Source organism: Muntiacus reevesi, chromosome 2 (genome assembly GCF_963930625.1).
Source record: "Muntiacus reevesi chromosome 2, mMunRee1.1, whole genome shotgun sequence".
Classification (NCBI taxonomy): domain Eukaryota; kingdom Metazoa; phylum Chordata; class Mammalia; order Artiodactyla; family Cervidae; genus Muntiacus; species Muntiacus reevesi.
Genome location: NC_089250.1, coordinates 195,223,429 through 195,245,023, shown reverse-complemented (window position 1 = coordinate 195,245,023; position 21,595 = coordinate 195,223,429). Strand labels below are relative to the sequence as shown.

General features: G+C 35.6%; 1 protein-coding gene across 5 annotated transcripts in view; it reads left to right on the top strand.

The window, feature by feature from the left end:
• Positions 1-21,595, top strand: part of SMG1 (SMG1 nonsense mediated mRNA decay associated PI3K related kinase) — a 95,679-nt gene that overhangs the window by 33,131 nt on the left and 40,953 nt on the right. For all 5 annotated transcript variants that reach the window (XM_065924416.1, XM_065924415.1, XM_065924417.1 and 2 more), the window contains 20 exons: positions 1,711-1,836; positions 2,233-2,305; positions 3,390-3,487; positions 4,875-5,048; positions 6,823-7,047; positions 8,277-8,378; positions 9,002-9,271; positions 11,087-11,217; positions 11,372-11,533; positions 11,955-12,073; positions 12,554-12,641; positions 12,734-12,835; positions 13,301-13,441; positions 14,002-14,201; positions 15,794-15,990; positions 16,157-16,318; positions 17,346-17,500; positions 18,885-19,027; positions 19,169-19,370; positions 21,420-21,529. In XM_065924416.1, the coding sequence (XP_065780488.1) occupies positions 1,711-1,836; positions 2,233-2,305; positions 3,390-3,487; positions 4,875-5,048; positions 6,823-7,047; positions 8,277-8,378; positions 9,002-9,271; positions 11,087-11,217; positions 11,372-11,533; positions 11,955-12,073; positions 12,554-12,641; positions 12,734-12,835; positions 13,301-13,441; positions 14,002-14,201; positions 15,794-15,990; positions 16,157-16,318; positions 17,346-17,500; positions 18,885-19,027; positions 19,169-19,370; positions 21,420-21,529 (2,980 nt within the window). The remainder of the gene's footprint in view (positions 1-1,710; positions 1,837-2,232; positions 2,306-3,389; positions 3,488-4,874; positions 5,049-6,822; positions 7,048-8,276; positions 8,379-9,001; positions 9,272-11,086; positions 11,218-11,371; positions 11,534-11,954; positions 12,074-12,553; positions 12,642-12,733; positions 12,836-13,300; positions 13,442-14,001; positions 14,202-15,793; positions 15,991-16,156; positions 16,319-17,345; positions 17,501-18,884; positions 19,028-19,168; positions 19,371-21,419; positions 21,530-21,595) is intronic.

Here is a 21,595-nt window from a genome sequence, read left to right as displayed (position 1 = left end):
TAGAAATTAAAATTTGATGGTTTTGGAATATTTGATATCTTTATTTTTATTTTTCCTAAAAAGTTGATTATTTTGTTTTATTTTTGTCAATTGGTTAAAAAAAAAAAAGTGAGAAACCTATTCTGTCTTAAAATTTTTATTTTCCCTTCATTGTAGAGGTTATGAAAAGAATTTGGGGAAAGATTTAGAAAATTATTTGTAACTAAACAGCTTAACACCAAATTTGACTTATTCTGCATGCAGTTTATATTGTGGATGTTCCCCCAGTTATTTATTTTGAAAAATTTTAAATCCACAGGAAAACAGATAGGCTAGTACAGTAAACACCCATACATCTTTTACCTAGATTTGCCATTTATTAATATTTTGCTCCAGTTTTGATTTTGCACACATGCACACACAGACATGATTTTTTATTGAATCTTTGAAAATAAATTACATCATGATGGTTTACCCTGTGATACTTGAGCAATACATATACATCACCAGAGATTAAAGCTAATCTTCTATATAACAATATTATAATCATACCTAAGAAAATTAGTTCTGTCACATAATAAAATCCATGTTCAAATCGCACTGTTGCCACTGAGATGTCTTTTATAGCTTTTGTCTTACTCAGGATTCCATCAAGATTCATGTTTTTGATGAATCTTTAATCTATTGAAGATGATGGTTATGCCTCTTTAATCTTTCTTAAGTGTAACAATTCGCTACACTTTTTTTGTCCCCCTTTTGTAGAATATTCTATGTCTTGGGCTTGTCTGATTATTCCTTCTTGGTTCAATTCAGTTCAAACAGTTTGGTCATGAATACTTCATGGGTTCATACTTAGCTTTGTGTCACGCTAGCAGGTACATAACTTCAGGTTCACATACCTCTTAGGTGAAGAGTTTCATTGCTTAGTTAAGGTGAAGACCAATCAGATTTTTCCATTGTGAAGGCTTGCTTTTCTCCCTTTGTAATTAGTCAGTAATCTGTACATAATGCCATGAAACATTCTGAATATTCTGTTTTTCATAATATTTCACTCAATTTTAGCATTCATTTATATGCTGTGCATTGTGTAGATTATAGTACTAGCTGTTGCAAAATGGTGGTTTTCTCATTCTAGCACTTTTTCTATATTTATAACATCATTCTTTTGTAGAGAAGAACCTTCGTTTTGGGGAAAAAATGGGTTTTAACGACAAATTCAGCTGCAAAATATTCTATAAGTAGCATGCCATATGGTTATTTAATAAATATATATATACACATGTACAGTGGTAACATATGTCATTCTTGTGTTAGAGCCGTGCTAATCTTCTCTAAGTCATTCCAGTTTGAAGCAAGTGTTTATATCTTAAAGTATAAACTGTACAACATTTGCTTTGTCTTTTGAATTTTAAAATCGTACATCGTAGTTTTTGTTCTTGAAATTTTAATCACACCCATAATATTGAAGAGAGCACTTAGGAACAGAGTAAACACATTACTTAGAAATATGTTAACAGACATTAAAGAAGGGAAAAACAGTATTTGTTTTCAGCCTTTAATATCTTAGTGGATTGAAATGTTTTCAAATTTTTTGGAAACTAAAACTACAGAGTTTATTTTCTCTTATGTCATAGTCAATTTTGGCTATGTCACTATTAAATAATAAACCTAATTTGCTTGTTTTCTCCCTATTTTATTAAATGTTCATGGTTTGTAACTTTTATTTTTCAGCTTGTAATGACCAGCCTGCAGTCCATTCTTGAAAATGTGGATACACCAGAATTACTTTGCAAGTGTGTTAAGTGCATTCTTTTGGTAGCTCGATGTTACCCTCATATTTTCAGCACCAATTTTAGGGTGAGTTCCCTGACCCCTTCTTTTCAGATGATGGGGTGAGGGATTGGCTGCGTGTGTGAGGACTTGAGAAATTAGATAGAAAACAAAGTTTCTGCTCCTTTGAGTATAATCAGTTTTAAGGGCCAGGATTGAATGATATAGTAATGCAATTTTATAAAAAATACCGTCTGTACTTGCCAACACTTGTGCCTTAAGATACTTAAATATTTCATCAATGTCATGAACAAAGGCCCATTATTCTCCTACCCTGTCCCTCCCACCCCTATTTTAAGTTAGTATGATGTCAGGTAGGTAGGACATAAGATGTTCTAGAATCTCTTACTCTTATGTGGTCCACAGGTGGAATAGCAGTAAAACCTTAAAATGATTAGTCCCCTTTTCTTTGTCTCCATCCAGGATACAGTTGATATATTAGTTGGATGGCATATAGATCATACTCAGAAACCTTCACTTACACAACAGGTGTCTGGTGAGTCATTCAGGATATACCTGTCATTTAAATATTGTGGGAAGGAGTGTTGGTTCCTCAAAGACCAGCTGTTAATACTAGTTTTTTGATAATAGAAGAAAAATAATTACTTCAGAGAATATTTTGGTGAAGATAACTTGTTAGCTACCTCTGTCTTTTCAAAGTAAAAATGTGTACTTTTGTAATAAGTAGGGAGAGTACATGCAGATTGTAGTGTTGTACCTATGACTTGTCTCAAGTCATTTGTTGCATGTGTTGGTTGGAAGAGATACCATAGTGGCAGTATTCTGAAGGGTAGAATGGAAGGATCATCCTGGATATTTATGAGGTTTTTTTATTTTTCTAGTGATTAAACAGTCAAACAAATGGATTCATTTGGATGATTGTCATAAATTGTGGGGAAAAGCCACTTTCTTTTTCAAGTTAAATGAATGACTAGTAGGACTCACTTGAACTTGTCCCAGGTGCTGTAGTTTTTCATAGCTTGTTTGGTACAATAAAGTTCTGAAGTTAAGATACAAAGGTGAGAATAGTTCTCTCAGTTCCACTGGCAAGTGGTTCCATTTCTCCCCCGGAGATGAAGGTACACTTTCAGTGGCCAGGTGTGGCCCTGGAGGAGAAAACCAGTGTGGTCTTAGATTGGGACAGTATAGTCTCAGCCATTTGTGTAGTGACAGTATGGATATTAAATCTACTTAAAAAAAAAAAAAAAGGACAGATTAGATTTTAATTTCTGTAGAATTTTTATTTCTGCAGCATTAAAAGAGGTAGCTGTTAATCTTTAGTATATTTAATAGTTCATGGGGATTTTCTGGTGGTCCGGTGACTAGAACTCTGCACTTCCATGAGGCAAAGGGGGATGGGAGAGTGGTTTGATCCTTGATGTGGGAACTAAAGACCCCCACAAGCCATGCGGCACAGCGAAAAACAAACAAAAAACAGTTTATAGTACTAATTTTATGATACAGAGCTTGTTTCAAGAGTGAGCAACTTGAAAACCTTTTAAAAGTCTCTTATTAAATATTTTTTAATTTGTACCTAGATTTTTTTCCTACTCTTTCAAAATTTCTTATGTGCTTCCTAGGGTGGTTGCAGAGTTTGGAGCCATTCTGGGTAGCTGACCTTGCATTTTCTACCACTCTTCTTGGTCAGTTTCTGGAGGATATGGAGGCATATGCTGAGGTGAGTATATAAAAAACAGTTATTTCCTAAAATTTCAGTTAAGAAAAAAAGCAAAAACAAAAATCTAAAGCAGTGCTAGATTTATTTTAAAATAATTCTGATCACCAGACATTTAAGCAAAAATTATGAGACCATTGCAGTTTTCAAATTGTTTTTCAGATGCTTTTAGGTTGCCAGCAGAATTACTGGAAAGACATTGCAGGCCTAATTTCCCAAAGCTTGAAATAATTTTGGTGGCTGGTAGTTTTCCAAAAACATTTTCTTCAGTTGTAGTTTACTCTTAGTTTTTGTTATGAAAAGGGTTAATTGATATTGTGAATTGATGATGAGAAAGGCTTTCCTCTTACTTGTATCGGCAATCTTGGCTTGTGCTTCAGAGGACAAAGCTTGGTTTCAGTCACCTGTTGAGTATGACACTTCTAAATCAAGTGTCTGTTACTGGTTCTTGGATTTCCTGGCCACTGTCATGATTTAAACCTGCCGTCTTTGAATCTATCTCTTAGTGTTTCTTTCTTGCTCAGTTGGTAATTACCATGATTCTTTTTTTTTTTTTTTTTTCAGTGGGTTTTGTCATACATTGATATGAATCAGCCGTAGAGTTACACGTATTCCCCATCCCGCTCCCCCATCCCACCTCCCTCTCTACCCGATTCCTCTGGGTCACCATGATTCTTATTTGGTGGTCAAGGCTTCCATAAAGATTTAGCTTCATCTTTTCTTTATACCTTTGCTCTTTCTGGCAAATGGTTAACTCACTACTTGTAACTGTACCAATATGTTTTCTTCCTTTCAGAGAAAAATGAGAGAATATGTTGCTTCCGTATGTTTCTTTACCCCAACACGTAGGATGTCTTGCTTCCTAGCACAGCTTTAAAGCTGCTTTGCTTCTCATAAGCCATCCATTCTTTTTTGTAGAGACTTCCCTTTGCTGTCCCTAGAGATCTAGTTTTCTTCAGTTATTTTGGTACTTAATTATATGTAGGTATAATAGTTATAATACTCCATTTTTTGCTAATCTTTTCCTTTGAGTATATCTAATTTCCTCAACTGACTTTTAAATCTGTAGACTAGGTTCTTATAATTTTCTGAACCAGCCTCCTCTAAACTCCCCCATTCCCCTTCCTCTTCATGTGCATGATATTGGCTCATCTTACTGTTGGAGTTCCTCAAAGAATCTATTGAGGTTACACTTTGCTTTTTAAATAATTGAAGTAAAGTCTACTTTTATATTTAGATTCATGTTTCCTTTTCTCTCATAGGCCAAAATTCCTCTTCATTTGTAAACGTCTATTGTAAAGTTAACTGATTTAAAAATTGGGAGTTGCTTTTTGTTTGTTTTTTAAAACAATGTCCTTCCTAAATAAGAATGATGTGAATTCACATCCAGGACCTCAGCCACGTAGCCTCTGGAGAGTCAGTGGATGAAGACGTTCCTCCTCCATCAGTGTCCTTACCAAAGCTGGCAGCACTTCTCCGGGTATTCAGCACTGTGGTGAGGAGCATTGGGGAACGTTTCAGCCCAATTCGAGGTCCTCCAATTACTGAGGCCTATGTAACAGATGTAAGTTTTAGTAGTCTTAAGTATCATTCAATAATAATTGCTTTTTGTTTTAAATGGTTCTCTTTACCTAGTGAAATATGTTGTTAACCTCTCATTTGTTTAGCATGTATGTATGTGTCTGACTACTTTCTTAAATAGCCAGAAAGATAGGGAATTCTATATTCCACTCCCCCTCACCCCATGATAAAAGGTCCACTCTGTATTTTTCTTTTTTTTTTCACTCTGTATTTTTAAATGTCTGAACTTTTAGGAGATTCTCTGTAGGTCCATTTATTCTTATTTTTAATATATAACTTTAAAAACTTATTCTGTAGTTTTTTAAATAATTTTAAGTTTTGCTTTAAAATTATTGTGTCTCCTTTTAGTTTTTCAACATACTAGGAAGTTTTTCAACATACTTCTCACTTACAAATAAGACTTCAAAAAGTAATTTTCTCTAAGCATGACAGAATGAAACAATTTGATAGCTTGACATCAAAGGATATAAAGACATAGAGTCTAGAATATGTAATAGCCTGAGACCAATTATAAAAGGTAGCTAGATTGCCACATTTCAGCCCCAGACATCAGCTGCACTGTTACAGTCCAGTGAGTGGTTCAGTGTAATGGATGTGAGAAGTGAACCCCTATCATTATACTCTGAACAAGAAGGGAGAAACTTGTGTGATAAAGTCATAAAAAATCTAACCTAAATGATTAAAACTTTACTGTTGGTATAAAATTTTAGCTTTTATTAGCATTTACTTTTGTTGAACACATTGCTAGATAAAGTAGGATGTTAATTACATATATTATTCTTAGTAAGTTAATTGTGTATTTGAGCAGACATGTCAGCTCCTGAAGATAATTACAAGCAGCATGTTAATATTTTAAAACTGAGCAAAGTTTTTTTTTTTTTTTAACTGTCTAAAAGGAGGGTGGTTGATGACTTTGTCAGTGTTGACATAAAAGCAGTTAACTCAGGTATAAAACAAAGGATGAGCACATATCATTTTCCAGACTAGTTCTATATTACTGTACTCTTTAATGAAAGTCTTTTAGGTCTTTGCCAAAAATGGTGTTTTAGGCCTTTTTAAACCTATTGTTGGTTTAAAAAACAAACAAAAAAAACCCTGTATGTAGTAGTTGTTGAATATTACAGTAAAATTTGAGAAATATTTTTCCATATCAGTTATTTTTATTAGAAATTTAGTACATTAATATTGACTACTATAGTTTGGTAGAGTTTTTGTTTGGAAATGATATGATTTTCATAATACTTAAATAGGTATTTTATGTTATGAATGAGAATATCTTTACAAAGGGGCCGTCAGTATATGAATTTTCATAAGCTAAACTATCTTGGATATTTAGTTTTATAAGATTGATTAAAAGTCCAAGTGCTAGATTATGGAAAGTTATTCTCCTGGTAGGTTTTTCCCATTTGTTAATACTGAGCTAAGTTCTGGTGTGTTTTATGATTATTAAAAAGATTCTGAACTTCAGCTATTTAGTGACTTTGGTTGGGGGGTAGGAATTGGGTATAAGGGAAATAGAGGATGGCAAATTCCACTTCCTGTCACAGTAGAATTTTAGATACTTAGGCAAGATCCTTTCTGTGTATTGTACCAGAGATACCCTTATTATTATTCAGCCATTGAGAACTGGAATATTTAGACTGCTGACAAGGCAGGCAGTTAGTTTTCCATTGAAACTGCATTAGAAAGAAAATATTTTCTCTCTGTGGAAGAATATGAATTTTTTTAAAAAGCTGCTTGTTTTCCCCCATTTGCAGGTTCTGTACAGAGTAATGAGATGTGTGACGGCTGCAAACCAAGTGTTTTTTTCTGAGGCTGTGTTGACAGCTGCTAATGAGTGTGTTGGTGTTTTGCTCGGCAGCTTGGATCCTAGCATGACTATACATTGTGACATGGTTATTACATATGGATTAGATCAACTGGAGAATTGCCAGACTTGTGGTACAGATTATATCATCTCAGTCTTGAATTTACTCACATTGGTATGTGAATTCTTTTTTGTTGCTTTTTAATGTGTTTATTCAGGTTGTTAAGTATAAATTGTTGTGGAAGAAATTAAGCCCTTGTTTGCCTGTGGGGCTTTTTAAATTTTTTTTTTTTTGCATTAGTCTTTTAAAATCTAGTTTGCTTTTGCTCTTGTATCTATTTACTTTTAGTGTTTGAGATTTTTTCTTAGTGTAGCTTCACTTTTTTCTTGTTTTTGTTGACATAGCATTCTTCACATGAGACTTATCTAGCACTCCTGATAAATTTTGTGTAGAGGAGGTACTTGATACTTAATTTCAAAGACCCTGTTATGTTTTGTTTCTGAAACATGTGAAAGCTTCTTTGATAGTTTTTCTTTTCTTAATCATAAATATTCCCCCTTTCTTCACCTTTTATTATGGAATTTTGAAGCATATTTTTAAAAAGAATAGTATAATGAGTCTCTGCATACTTAATACTTGGTTTCTGTAATTAGAAACACATGGCCCATCTGGTTTCATCTAGGCCTCCTACTCTCTGCCTCCTCCTTGCCATCCCTCCATCCCCAACTGGATTATTTCAGAACAAATTCTAGATGACATTCTGCTGAACATTGCTGCCGTAGTTGTACTTCCCTTTGCCAATGTAAAAATTTACCCTTAGGTGTAATTACATGTATCCTATTTAGATAGCTAAACATTTACTGTCACAATGTTAAGGCCTAAAAATATAGCTTAGATATATTATTTTTTTCTTTTATAGATTACTTTTCAGAGCAGTTTTTAGGTTAACAGAAAAGTTAAGCAGAATGTAGAGTTCTCCTACAGCCTATTTCCCCAATACTTCCCTCTTGTTATTATTAATACCTTCTTTTAGTGTGGTACTTTTATTACAACTGATGAGCCAGACTGACACACTCAGATGAACTAAAGTCCATAGAGTTCAGTCTCCGTATTGTCCATTCTGTGGTTTTTAACAAATGTGTAATGCCATGTGTTCACCTTCGTAGTATTACAGAGGAGGGTTTTATTGCCCTGAAAATCCCTCTTGTTCCACCTATTTTCTCCCCTCTACTACCTGGCAGCCACTGATCCTTTTACTGTCTGCATAGTTTTGCCTTTTCCAGAGTGTCAGAATTATATAATATGTAGCCTTTTCATATTGGTTTTTCTCCCTTAGTATGTATTTAAGGTTCCTCTACATTCTTTTGTGAATTGATAGCTCATTTCTTACTTTATTCTTTTAGATTGTTGAACAGATAAATACAAAACTGCCATCATCGTTTGTAGAAAAGCTATTTATACCATCATCTAAACTACTATTTTTGCGTTATCATAAAGAAAAAGAGGTAAGTGATTCACTGATCAGGCTTTTGATAACTTAGGTCATTGAAAAGTTTGACTCATGTTCATTACTTGGTAGGTACATAAATGAAATTAAAATGATAAATGTTTGATTTAGAATATTAGAAATTATAATGATTCACTTAATATTTGTTGATTTTCATACTGTATACCTTGATGAATGATAGTTTTCTCAGATTTCCATCATTTGTTTCTATTAAATTTGTTTTATTAAAATTTCATGTATATGTCATAAATAAAACTTTATTGTTAGCTTCCTGACTCCCAGTCAAAGCCAATATAGACTTTCCAAGTAGAAAACTTGGAGGAAAACTTGTCTCTATAAATTGCTGCTTGTATTTGTTCTGATACTGGCTTAAAAAACAGAAGGCCTTTTAAGAAATTTAACATTGTCATTTTTAGAGAATACTTTTTTGATAATAAAACTTTATAGATTTTTGAATAGCTTACTGATACTGTGTAGGTTTCCTAAATTTCTTTTGAAAAATTAAAGTCTTTGGTGTTTTAGACAGTGAATTTATCAATCTTAAACTGATTTGTATCATCATTTTGCAGATAGGAATATACTTTCCATTTAATTATTACTTTCCTGAATTCTCTTTTTAAGGTTGTTGCTGTAGCCCATGCTGTTTATCAAGCAGTGCTCAGTCTGAAGAATATTCCTGTTTTAGAGACTGCCTATAAATTAATTTTGGGAGAAATGACTTGTGCCCTAAACAATCTGCTACATAGTCTACAACTTCCTGATGCCTGTTCTGAAATAAAACATGAGGCTTTTAAGAATCATGTTTTCAATGTAGACAATGCAAAATTTGTAGTTATATTTGACCTTAGTGCTCTGACTACAATTGGAAATGCTAAAAACTCACTGATAGGGGTGAGTATTTACTTGTAATGGCTTTGTTTTATCCACCTTTGAGCCTCTCCTCATTGCATGATAACATGTTTCATTAACTATCAAGGCGGTGTGTCTACAGCATCACACAGAACAAACGGCCATATTTTGGACATGCCTGGATAACTAAAATTGACGGGAATATTTTCGTGCTATTATGTTTAGCTCTTGCCTTCTTTGATAAGTTTTTTATATCCTTTTTATTTTTCGAAATTATATTTTAATGCTGTCTCCCATTTACTCGAGCATGCTTTTAGTAAGCTTGTCAACATTTCCCACAGGACAAGTTCGTATAGTTCTAAAATGCAACCCCTTCTTCCCCTGATACTCTTTTCCTTTTCCCACTAGTTAGTGCTTCCATATGTCCCTTATTTTTTGACTATGCACTTTTCTTTGGGAACATTCACATATTATTTTGGAAGAAGAAAGATTTCATTCCTTTCAAGAAATCTGAAGTGACTGCTTTTGATTTATAATAATTGCTGTGTGTGAGTGAAGTGAAAGTCGCTCAGTGGCGTCCGACTCTGCAACCCCGTGGACTATACAGTCCATAGAATTCTCCAGGCCAGAATACTGGGGTGGGTAGCCTTTCCCTTCTCCAGGGGATCTTCCCAACTCAGGGATCGGACCCAGGTCTCCTGCATTGCGGGCGGATTCTTTACCAGCTGAGCCACAAGGGAAGACCAAGAATACTGGAGTGGGTAGCCTATCCCTTCTCCAGCGGATATTCCCGACCCAGGAATTGAACCAGGGTCTCCTGCATTGCAGGTGGATTCTTTACCAACTGAGCTATCAGGGTATATTTCTCCCTCCTATGGTACTTTGCAGAATTGAAAAGCATTATTTACAATGAAAAGTAATGGAATATAATTAAGGGGTTAGTGTTTCTAAGAGGGAAGGGAGGGAAAACTCAAGATTTGATACTTGTATTTGCATGCTGGCCATATTAGGTCAGGTGCCCTGTGTCCCCCCAGTGACTGCTGTTTCCCTCATTCCTGGGCTGCAGCTGACTCCTCTTTCGCATTCTAAAATTTGGTTGTTGAGAAATTCACATTGTGTTCAGATTTGAGGTTTATGTTCCACACTCTGAAAGTGAGAGGAAGTAGGGACAGGGTGGTCAGGTGAAAGGAGTATCTCAGCAGTGGAAGGAAAGGGAAGAATGGTAACGGCTTAGAGCGGCAGGACTTGCCCTTTTTCCCACTGGAGAGGGCAGCTCGCCGTTTATGGTATATGGAAAGCTGAGGTGACACGGTCTACTACACTGAAGAGTGCAGGGGCTTTTGTTTAGACCAGGGATCAGCAAATTACAGTTCATGGACCAAATCTAGCTGTCCACTGCTTTTTTTTTTCTTTCTTTTTTTTTTTAATTATTGAGATATAATTCACATACTGTACAGTACCCATTTAAAGTGTACAATTCAGTGATTTTTAGTATGTTCACAGAATTGTGCAGCCATCACCAAACATCACCTCTTTTTGTAAAGACTTTTTATTGGAACATAGCCACTTTGATTCCTATTTTTTGTCTGTAACTTTTCTCACTGCAGTGGCAAAGTTGAGGAGTTGGACATTGTAACAGAGGTGTCACATAACCTGCAGAGGCTGAGGTATTTACTCTCTTATCTTCTCAAGAAGTATTTGCTGATCCCAGGTTTAGTGTACTAGCTTGTTTCCAAATTTAAATCTGTCATTTTAATTTTTAAAAATGTGCAGATATATTTTGAAGGATAAGCATTTTGTATGGTCATGTGTGTCTTGGAGGAGCCAAACATTTAAATTTCTTTGGTACGTCATCAGATGTGGGCCCTGTCTCCAACTGTGTTTGCTCTCCTGAGTAAGAATCTGATGGTTGTGCACGGCGAGCTGGCTGTTCATTTCCCTGCCATTCAGTACGCAGTGCTCTACACGCTGTACTCGCATTGTACCAGGTAATGTGTCTGCACATACTGCTTCAGAATTGTTTGCTTAAGGGCGGATGGACCCTTTAGAGTATACAATGTAAAATGTGTTGATTGAACTTTGGAGTTGCTTTTTTTTTTTTTTAATGAGAGATGACAAGATGATCCAAATTTTGTCTTCTAGGCATGACCACTTTATATCTAGTAGTCTTAGTTCATCATCCCCGTCCTTGTTTGATGGTGCCGTTATTAGTACTGTAACTACAGCTACAAAAAAGCATTTCTCGATTATCTTAAATCTCCTGGGAATATTGCTTAAGAAAGATAATCTTAACCAGGACACAAGGTAACTTATAATGTTGTTTCTAACTTTTGGTTAATTTGAGAAAAAGAAATGAAGACTATCGTTTGGGATATAGAGCAGCTTCTTCTTTATGAAAACACTTCAAATTTTGTTTTATTATTTAGTCTAGAACTTCTTGTTTCCTGAAAGAATTACATGAAACCTTTCCCTCCTGCAATATTTTATAGATGAATGTATTTATAGAGATTTTAGAATTTTCTTTGCTACAATTTATGCTAGTTTGGGGAGATTTTCTTCAAAGACAGTTTTGTCAGAGGAATTTCTAACTTTTAATATTTGTTTCTTATTTCTTGAAGTATTTAAAAAACCAAAAGAAAATTAATGTAAAAAATATATTTTTCAAGTTGTTTTTCTATTTTTAGTTTTTATTAATGTGAAATCAACTGTGTATTTTATGTTTCAGGAAACTGTTAATGACCTGGGCTTTGGAAGTGGCTGTTTTAATGAAGAAGTCTGAAACATATGCACCTTTATTCTCTCTTCCATCTTTCCATAAATTTTGCAAAGGTCTTTTAGCCAACAGTAAGATTCTGTGATTATTTAATTTTTGTTAATCAGTGCTTAAAAGAGGTCTTTGATAATGAGAGAAAGATTGTCACTTGAGTGCCTTTCCGGAGTGGAAATGTGTCATCCCCATTTTAATGACAAAGGTGTAATCTGTCTTAATTTTTTTGCCAGTCTTAGTATGTGAAAAAAAGTTGTTTTAAAGTGATTGTTAACATTTTTAAGCTTATGTGATTGTTTTTACTTTCTATGTACTTTTAAAATTTACTTCAGAGAAAGGTTTGGGTGAAGACTGGTCACCCTAAGTAGATTCTTGTTGAGTGTTATGTCATTTTCCCAAATGTTACTACTGCTAGTGAGAGAGGGTTCCAGGCAGGAACATCCCCTCATCCATAGTAATCACTCAATGTTTATTGAAGTGAATGTGTTCAGAAATTTATGATGTACTGGCATATAATTTCTTCTGGCAAGCTGAAAGTGTCTTTAAATTTTTAACAGCTCTTGTTGAAGATGTGAATATCTGTCTGCAAGCATGCAGCAGTCTACATGCACTGTCCTCTTCCTTACCAGATGATCTTTTACAGAGGTATGGATTAAATTAGATCCACTCTTTTGACCCTGGCCCTAATAACTTAAAAATATTGCCACACTTGTATTATCTGTTTCATTTTCTTGTAGGTGTGTTGATGTTTGCCGTGTTCAACTAGTCCATAGTGGAACTCGTATTCGACAAGCATTTGGAAAGCTATTGAAGTCAATCCCTTTAGATGTTGTCTTGAGGTATAACAATTGTATCAATACAAAGACATCCCACAATGTTTAGTTTAGGAAAAGACAAATTGTCTCTCAGTGAATTAACATCACATCTTTTGTGGTGCTTCTCAATGATTGAAGAGATGGCAAAGAATCAAATCATGCAGGTCTAGAAGAAAATAACAAAAATTTGTAATTTTTATAAAGCTTATGATGATTGCTACAGAATAATACTTAAAGTGCCAAAATGTGTTTCTCAGTAGTTATTATTTGTAAAACTAAATTGCATTCTTTTATAGTTTTTAATTGGGTTAATCTTGGTGATTTAAGAACTTTAAATTTCAAAGTTGTAGTAACCTTTATTTTTAATGTCTTAATTTTATCCATTTTTACTGTCAGATTTAGTTAACAAGGAAGCATTGCATTTACAGCAGGAGGTAACCTTTTAACTGGAAGATTTTGTATAACAGTGACTTTATTTTCTGTCTGCAGCAATAATAATCACACCGAAATTCAAGAAATTTCTTTAGCATTAAGAAGTCACATGAGTAAAGCACCAAGTAACACATTCCACCCACAAGATTTCTCTGATGTTATTAGTTTTATTTTGTATGGAAACTCTCATAGAACAGGGTAAGACCTTTCTTTGACTCTTTCATCTAGGAAAAATAATTTAAATATATTTGAATGTCTTAACCCTGTGCCCAGTTTAGAGGAGAAAATACATCAGGGGTAGCAGAATAGAAAGTAATATTCTTTTCAAATGAGTTGTTTTAAGTTTTTAATAGGAGGAATTGCTTTGAAGATGGCACCTGAAGAGATAAAAATGAGCTTTACAATTTATAGTAAAGGTGAAATGTGGTTGACATATAATTGATCTGACCTAGTCATCAGTGCCTTGGGGAGGGGCCTGAGGGTGTAGACATTCTGGAGACTTTTACTTGCAGTGAATATTTTATCCTGATAGCCAAACTGTTATGAGCCTTTTACCCTAATAATCTGTCCACACTATACCTGACTCTATTTCAGCTGTAAAAGACCTTAAAATGAGAGGTGGGGATATAATGCCTCCCAGTTTTATAGGTTTGCCTTTTTGAAGTAGGGGAAAAGTCCCATATTCCCATTTCCCTTGCAATTTGTTTTTTGTTATTGTCTTTTTTTTCTTCAAATGAATATGAAACTGCTTTTTCCAGGAAGGACAATTGGTTAGAAAGATTGTTCTACAGCTGCCAGAGATTGGATAAACGTGACCAATCAACGATTCCCCGTAATCTTCTAAAGACAGATGCTGTCCTCTGGCAGTGGGCTATTTGGGAAGCAGCACAGTTCACTGTCCTTTCTAAGCTGAGGACCCCACTTGGCAGAGCTCAGGATACCTTCCAAACAATTGAAGGTAATTGACTCAGCACTGTTTCAGACTTTGCAGTGTAAATACTTTCAAGCTTGTGTTAAGAAATAATGGATTTTTTATCTTCATTAAAACAAAACTTTAAGAGTACACAATTTTTTCATTTAGTACTTTATCAGTTAATCTAGATATGTTTGTTAGAATAAGCTTTTATTAAATAACTGTGTCGTATGTGTTCACAAATTTGCCAGCAAATTTGGAAAACTCAGCAGTGGCCACAGGACTAGAAAAGGTCAGTTTTTATTCCAATTCCAAAGAAAGGCAATGCCAGAGAATGCTCAAACTACCGCACAATTGCACTCATCTCACACGCTAGCAAAGTGATGCTCAAAACTCGGCAAGCCGGGCTTCAACAATATGTGAACCATGAACTTCCAGATGTTCAGACTGGATTTAGAAAAGGCAGAGGGACCAGAGATCAAATTGCCAACATCCATTGGATCATTGAAAAAGCAAGAGAGTTCCAGAAAAACATCTACTTCTGCTCCATTGACTATGCCAAAGCCTTTGTGTGGATCACAACAAACTGTGGAAAATTCTTCAAGAGATTGAAATACCAGACCGCCTGACCTACCTCCTGAGAAATCTGTATGCAGGTCAAGAAGCAGCAGTTAGAACTGGACATGGAACAACAGGCTGGTTCCAAATCGAAAAGCAGTACGTCAAGGCTGTATGTTGTCACCCTGCTTATTTAACTTATATGCAGAGTACATCATGAGAAACGCTGGACTGCATGAAGCACAAGCTGGAATCAAGATTACCAGGAGAAATATCAATAACCTCAGATACGCAGATGACACCACCGTAATGGCAAAAAGTGAAGAACTAAAGAGCCTCTTGATGAAAATGAAAGAGGAGAGTGAAAAAGTTGGCTTCAAAGTCAGCATTCAGAAACTAAGATCATGGCATCCAGTCCGATCACTTTGTGGCAAATAGATGGGGTAGCAGTGGAAACAGGGACAGACTTTATTTTTTGGGCTCCAATATCACTGCAGATGGTGACTGCAGCCATGAAATTAAAACACGCTTGCTCCTTGAACAGCAAGGAGATCCAGCCAGTCTATCCTAAAGGAAATCAGTCCTGAATATTCATTGGAAAGACTGATGTTGAAGCTGATACTCCCAATACGCTGGCCACCTGATGCAAAGAACTGACTTATTTGAAAAGATCCTGATGTTGGGAAAGATTGAAGGCGGGAGGAGAAGGGGGTGACAGAGGATGAGATAGTTGGATGGCATCACTGCCTCAATGGATATGAGTTTGAGTAAACTCCCTGAGAGTTGATTATGGACAGGGAGGCCTGGCGTGCTGCAGTTCATGGGTTCGCAGAGTTGGACACGACTGAGTGAGTGAACTGAAATAATTGTGTTGTATGTGTTTGTTCACAAACTTAGGGAATTTGTGTGGAGAAGACAATTTTTTCTTCTAAAAATGAAGATCTTTTTTGGGAGTTTTGTTTTTAAGTGATGGATATGCAAAGGATACTTGATAAATGTGAACTTGTGAAATTATCTCCAAGAACTTCTAGAATCTTTGAAGACTCCTTTTAAATGTGGAATGTTGTCTTTGGTTGTAGGTATCATTAGAAGTCTTGCAGCTCACACATTAAACCCCGATCAAGATGTTAGTCAGTGGACAACTGCAGACAATGACGAAGGCCACAGTAGCAACCAGCTTAGACTTGTTCTTCTTCTGCAGTATCTGGAAAACCTGGAGAAGTTAATGTATAATGCATATGAAGGATGCGCCAATGCATTAACATCGCCTCCCAAGGTTGGTTTCAGTGGGCTGGATGTTGATTCACAGCAGTTTTGTGCTCAAACCTGGCAGTGTGTGCAGAGCTGAAATCACAGTAGACTTGTATATATGCTTTATGTGTATTTCAGACGTTTCTGCCTGTAATTTGAACCAGTCCTGAGCTCTTCTTTCTCTTCTAAAGGTCATTAGGACTTTTTTCTATACCAATCGCCAAACTTGTCAAGACTGGCTAACTCGGATCCGACTCTCCATCATGAGGGTTGGATTGTTGGCAGGCCAGCCTGCTGTGACAGTGAGACATGGCTTTGATTTGCTTACAGAAATGAAGACAAATCCATCTCAGGTAAAGTGATGTGTCTGGAGTTAGTTAAATCTGTTAATTAGAAAAACTTGGGGGTAATTCCTTTGCTGTGATCTAATCTCTGGATAGGGACTTCCCAGGTGGTACTGGTGGTAAAGAATCTGCCTGCCAGTGCAGGAGATGTAAGAGACTTGGGTTCGATCCCTGGATCAGGAAGATCCCCTGGAGTAGGAAATGGCAACCCACTCCAGTGTTCTTGCCTGGGAAATCCCATGGACAGAGGAATCTGGTGGACTTCAATATAATAACATGGGGCTGCGAAGAGTCAGATGCAACTGAGCACACAGTCTGGGTAAAATAAATTAAAGGTTCTGTTGGTTTTTAAAGCTTTTCATCCAATATTTTTATACAAGCAGTAACTTCCAAAGTTGCCTATTTATATTTTTTACTTAGAACATGTGAAAATATTCATTACTTATGCTTAAAGGTTGGAACTTTAAAAGTTATTCTAAGAAATTCATGTATATAAGAAAATGTTTATAATCACTTGTAATGATTATATAGTGTATGGGAAAGTATAATTATAATATATGTAAAAATATAATATTGATAACATTATAACATATGGGAAAAGTGCTGGCTTGTAGGTGGGGTTACTAAATAAGTAGAATCCAAAAACTGTAAATGTTTACTAGTTAATACACAATATGCAAAGACATAAAATTAGGCATTCTTTGATTCATGGTTATTCAATTTTTTGCTTTGTATTTTCTTCATGTGTTACTCCTAAAGATGCCACAGCTGAAATGATAAGGTTTTTTTTTATTTTGTAAAGATTAACAGCCAAGTGCTATTTATTACAGTCCATCAGCGCCCCCTCCCCCTCATATCTACAGTATACATAACATTTTAGGAAATTCTAATGTAATTTCATCATTGTAAAAGTAATTGTTAAATAAATTTGACTTTAAACAGGCTTTAGATTGTGATCAGTAGTTGTAAATTTAGTAGAGATTTGAATTTTGGAGGTATTGAAGTCTTTGATTTTTTTCTGAATGGCCACTTTCAGGGAAATGAATTGGAAGTAACTATCATGATGGTGGTAGAAGCATTGTGCGAACTTCATTGTCCCGAAGCTATACAGGGAATTGCTGTCTGGTCATCTTCGGTTGTTGGAAAAAATCTTCTCTGGATTAATTCAGTGGCCCAACAGGCTGAAGGGAGGTAAGTTAGAAGGAAGGAAATGGGCGATAGTTCTTTATGTTGTTTTTTTGTGTTACTGGCTGACTCTGTAATTAAATGTTATTTACTTTTAATGTTGATTCTTAATTGATAACTTTTCATGTCAGAATCTGATACAAATTCCCCTTTATGGCCATAGTTCTCACTCATTAGCTCTAAACTTACTTGATTCCTTTAGACAGACTCTTTGCATACCTTGGATTCCTCTATATATGTTTGAGTGAGTTTTATCAAATATGGAAAATGTAGGGAAAATAAAAGAAGGGTTCATAATTCCATCTCTTGGTGGTAACTGTTTTATTGTACATGCCTTTCTAGTTCTTTTTCTTTTATATCTAGTTTTCTAACCTCTTTTCACAGAAATGGCAATGTTTCTGCTGGTCACATGATTTTGCTTTTTCTACTCAACAGTATTTAAAAAAAAATACTTTGCCCTGTTAAACTTTCTACAATGTGATTTTTAACACACATTTTATTTTTTGAGTGCACCATAGTTTAACATTCCTTATTGTTGTACAGCAAAATTATTTGTGATTTTTTTTTTTAACTAATCTTAATGTACCACGGCACTTAATTCTTTGCTCATGTTTGTGATGGTTTTCTTTGAATGCATTCGTGCTGGTTGATTTACTATTAATAGAAGAAAGGCTACAGACCATTAGGCTTATGATACATACTATTGCTAATTTACCCTGCATAAAAAATGGTTCCAACTTGTATCCCTAACAATAAAAATAATCATTTCCCTTCTCCTTTGTGAATAGAGAGGGCCACTGAGAAACAAGAACTCTCCCATCATATTAATGAAAATGCTTGTTTTAATTTAAATTTATTAATAATTAATAGTAGAACTTTCCCCATATGTTACTGACCATATGTGATTCTTAAAAACATAGATTATGTCTTTGTGTCCTCTTGGTTTTTTGGTTATTGATCTGTGAGCGTTTATTGTACACCAAGATTATTGATGCTATCTAACTTCTTGATCAGTAATTTGTTTTTAATATTCATGGTGGGTTTTTTTTTTTGATACCCAAAAGTTTCAAATTATGGTGTCATTAGATCTGTTAACTTTTATTATTTTAGTGTTTATTTTTCTGTTGAGTCTCTGCATACATTGAGATCAGATACTTAACAGTATTTTCTGTTAGCTTATACCTTCTTTTTTTTAAACATTTAATGATTTTTGGATTTATTTTCATTTTTTTGTGAGGAAGAGGTCTAGTTTTGTGCCTGCTCTGGCCCATACAAAATAATCAACTCGTTGTCTCCACTCAATTTATTGAATAACTCATTCTTTCCAATGTTTTTAGAAATGAAATATGTGGATAATTAAAAAATAAGACTGTTTGAACTTGTGTTGAAGGTTTGAAAAGGCCTCTGTGGAGTACCAGGAGCACCTGTGTGCCATGACAGGTGTCGATTGCTGCATCTCTAGCTTCGACAAATCCGTTCTCACATTAGCTAATACCGGGCGTAATAGTGCCAGCCCCAAGCATTCTTTGAATGGTGAGCATTCCAAGTTGAAACAAAAAGTTGTAGTCAAATAATTTGTACTCATGATCTTACTGTACATTTTTAGATTTCTCTTTGAGATATTTATAACTGCTATGGATCTCTCTTGCTATTTTATGAAATGTTTTCACTTAGGTGAATCCAGAAAAACTGTGCTGTCCAAACCAACTGATTCTTCTCCTGAGGTTATAAATTATTTGGGAAATAAAGCATGTGAGTGCTACATTTCAATTGCTGATTGGGCTGCAGTACAGGAGTGGCAGAATGCTATCCATGACTTGAAAAAGAGCACCAGTAGCACTTCTCTCAACCTGAAGGCGGATTTCAACTACATAAAGTAAGGATCTCTTTTCAGTTACAGATTATACTTAACCCCATTAAAAATTTTTTCAGTAACTTTATTTAAAGTCTTGTTTTATGGCAGAAGAATATTAAAATTGTTTATATTTATTATGACAAGATGCTTGTAATTATAATACTGCCATTCTTAAAATGACTACAATGAGAAACCAACATTAGAGGTGAAGAAGATACTCATGCAACGGGCAAACATATTTGTATGTTAAAGCAGTCATTTGGGATTGATTCTCAGAACCTGTTCTAAAATCTTAATGAAATAAATTTGTCACTACTTTAGAAGGGATAATACTTGAAGGCACTGTTTCTAAATTAGGTGTGAATATATCAAAAACATTTTTTATAAAGAGGACAGAGTTTATGACATTTGTAAATTAAACTCCCTTCCTTTCTTGTTCTCTTCTTTTATTCCTTTGAGCATTTATTATCTCTTAATTTGAAATTTGAGTACAAGTTGTGTCCCAGACCCTAGGCTGGGATGATAAGGGTCATGAGCCTTGCCATCAGGGAACTCAGCTTCTAGTGAGTAAATGAGTTAGTGGGTAATTTCTCCATTGAACATGTACTGAGTGCCAGCCAGTGGGGTGTAACGCTGTGCACAACAGACACACATTCTAACCCTTGAGGAGCTGACCTAGTGAGCAGCAGACACAGGCAGACTAGGTTGGGAAAAACCATCAGGATGTCATTTGAGCACAGACTTGAGGAAGCAGACCTCTCGCAAAGATGTTAGACTTGGAGTGTGCTGGAAATGCCCGGGAGGCCACTGTGGTTAGAGCTGAGTAAATAATAGGTGATAAGGGTATAGAAGTAAGATTTCGACTCCCAGTAAGATAGAAAGTCTTAGGTGGGATTTGAACAAGTATCTGATTTACTGGCTCACTCTACTAGGTTGTCTGCAGGGAGGAGGTGAAGGGCTAGGGTGGGAGCGAGCATTTGGCCATTGAACTGTGGGGTCAAGGAACAGAGAGGAAATAGATTCTATTAATTGAAGTAACACACAGAGGGCAAGGAAATTATTTTTGAGGTGTCAGTTATTAGCTGAAAGTGCAAGGACATGATAGAGCATAGTGGGGACACAGCAAGCCTGCCTTTGGAGAGGACTCAAACCCTGTGGTGGCAGAAATAATAAGTGTGTTGGTCAGCACACCAAGATGGTTCATTAATGCCAGGTGATTGCAGCTCACCTGAGAAGCTGGGATTCGTTAAGGTAGAAGCAGGCACAATCATTTCTAGTGCTGTATTCAGGCTGAGTTGTGAAGGACGTGATACAGTGAGAGGGATAGGAAAAGATAAGAGATCAGTGGAGAAGAGGGAATTGAGAAACTGTAAGTCCTTTTGTTGGTTAGATAGCAGCTGTAATAGGAATGGGAATAGAGTGAAAATAGATCTGAAAGTGGCAGTGGATTGCTAGGATGATAAGGCCCTCATCCTGGCCTTGAAGCTATAGACAGACAATCAGAAGGAGTTCCAGGAATATACCACATTCAGGTCAGGTGAGGAGAAGGGAAGGAAAAATTCTTTGAAAGAAGAGGAACAGGTTCTGTAAAACAGTGGAAAAGTGAGAAAAGGAGGGAGACTGGCAAAGAAAGAAGGTAGAACTAGGATATCAGATTGAGGCAGTAAGATAGGAGGCCTACTGGGGCTTATGCTTTAGATGAGCGATGAGGTCAGGCAGGGGATTTAGTGGTAGCTTGGGAAGAATTGGACGTTTAAGTTGCCCTGCACAGCTCTACTGTTAGTGTTTTGGTCGGGCCCCCAAAGATAACATGCTGCAGAGAGAGGAAGGAAATGTGGAGGGTTGAGTATGCTAAACTGAGTATTTGTAGCTGTGAGTTTGTGGTTTGCACTCTAATTAAGATGGTAGTTGCATCTTCAAAATAAAAATAAAATGGTGGCCTATGTGGAAGGAACTTCATCACAGGAATTCTGTGTAACTGCCCTCTTTTCCTATAATTTGTTCTATTTTTTGAATGACTCCACAGCCTGGGGAGAGTGTAATACAAGCTAACCAGTATTTTAATTACAGATCACTAAGCAGTTTTGAATCTGGAGAATTTGTTGAATGCACAGAACAACTAGAATTGTTACCAGGAGAAAATATCAGTCTACTTGCTGGAGGATCAAAAGAAAAAATAGGTATTTGAGATGATTTTTAAATTAAGTATTTTAATGAACAAATTGTTTAAAATGTTTGGCTTAGTA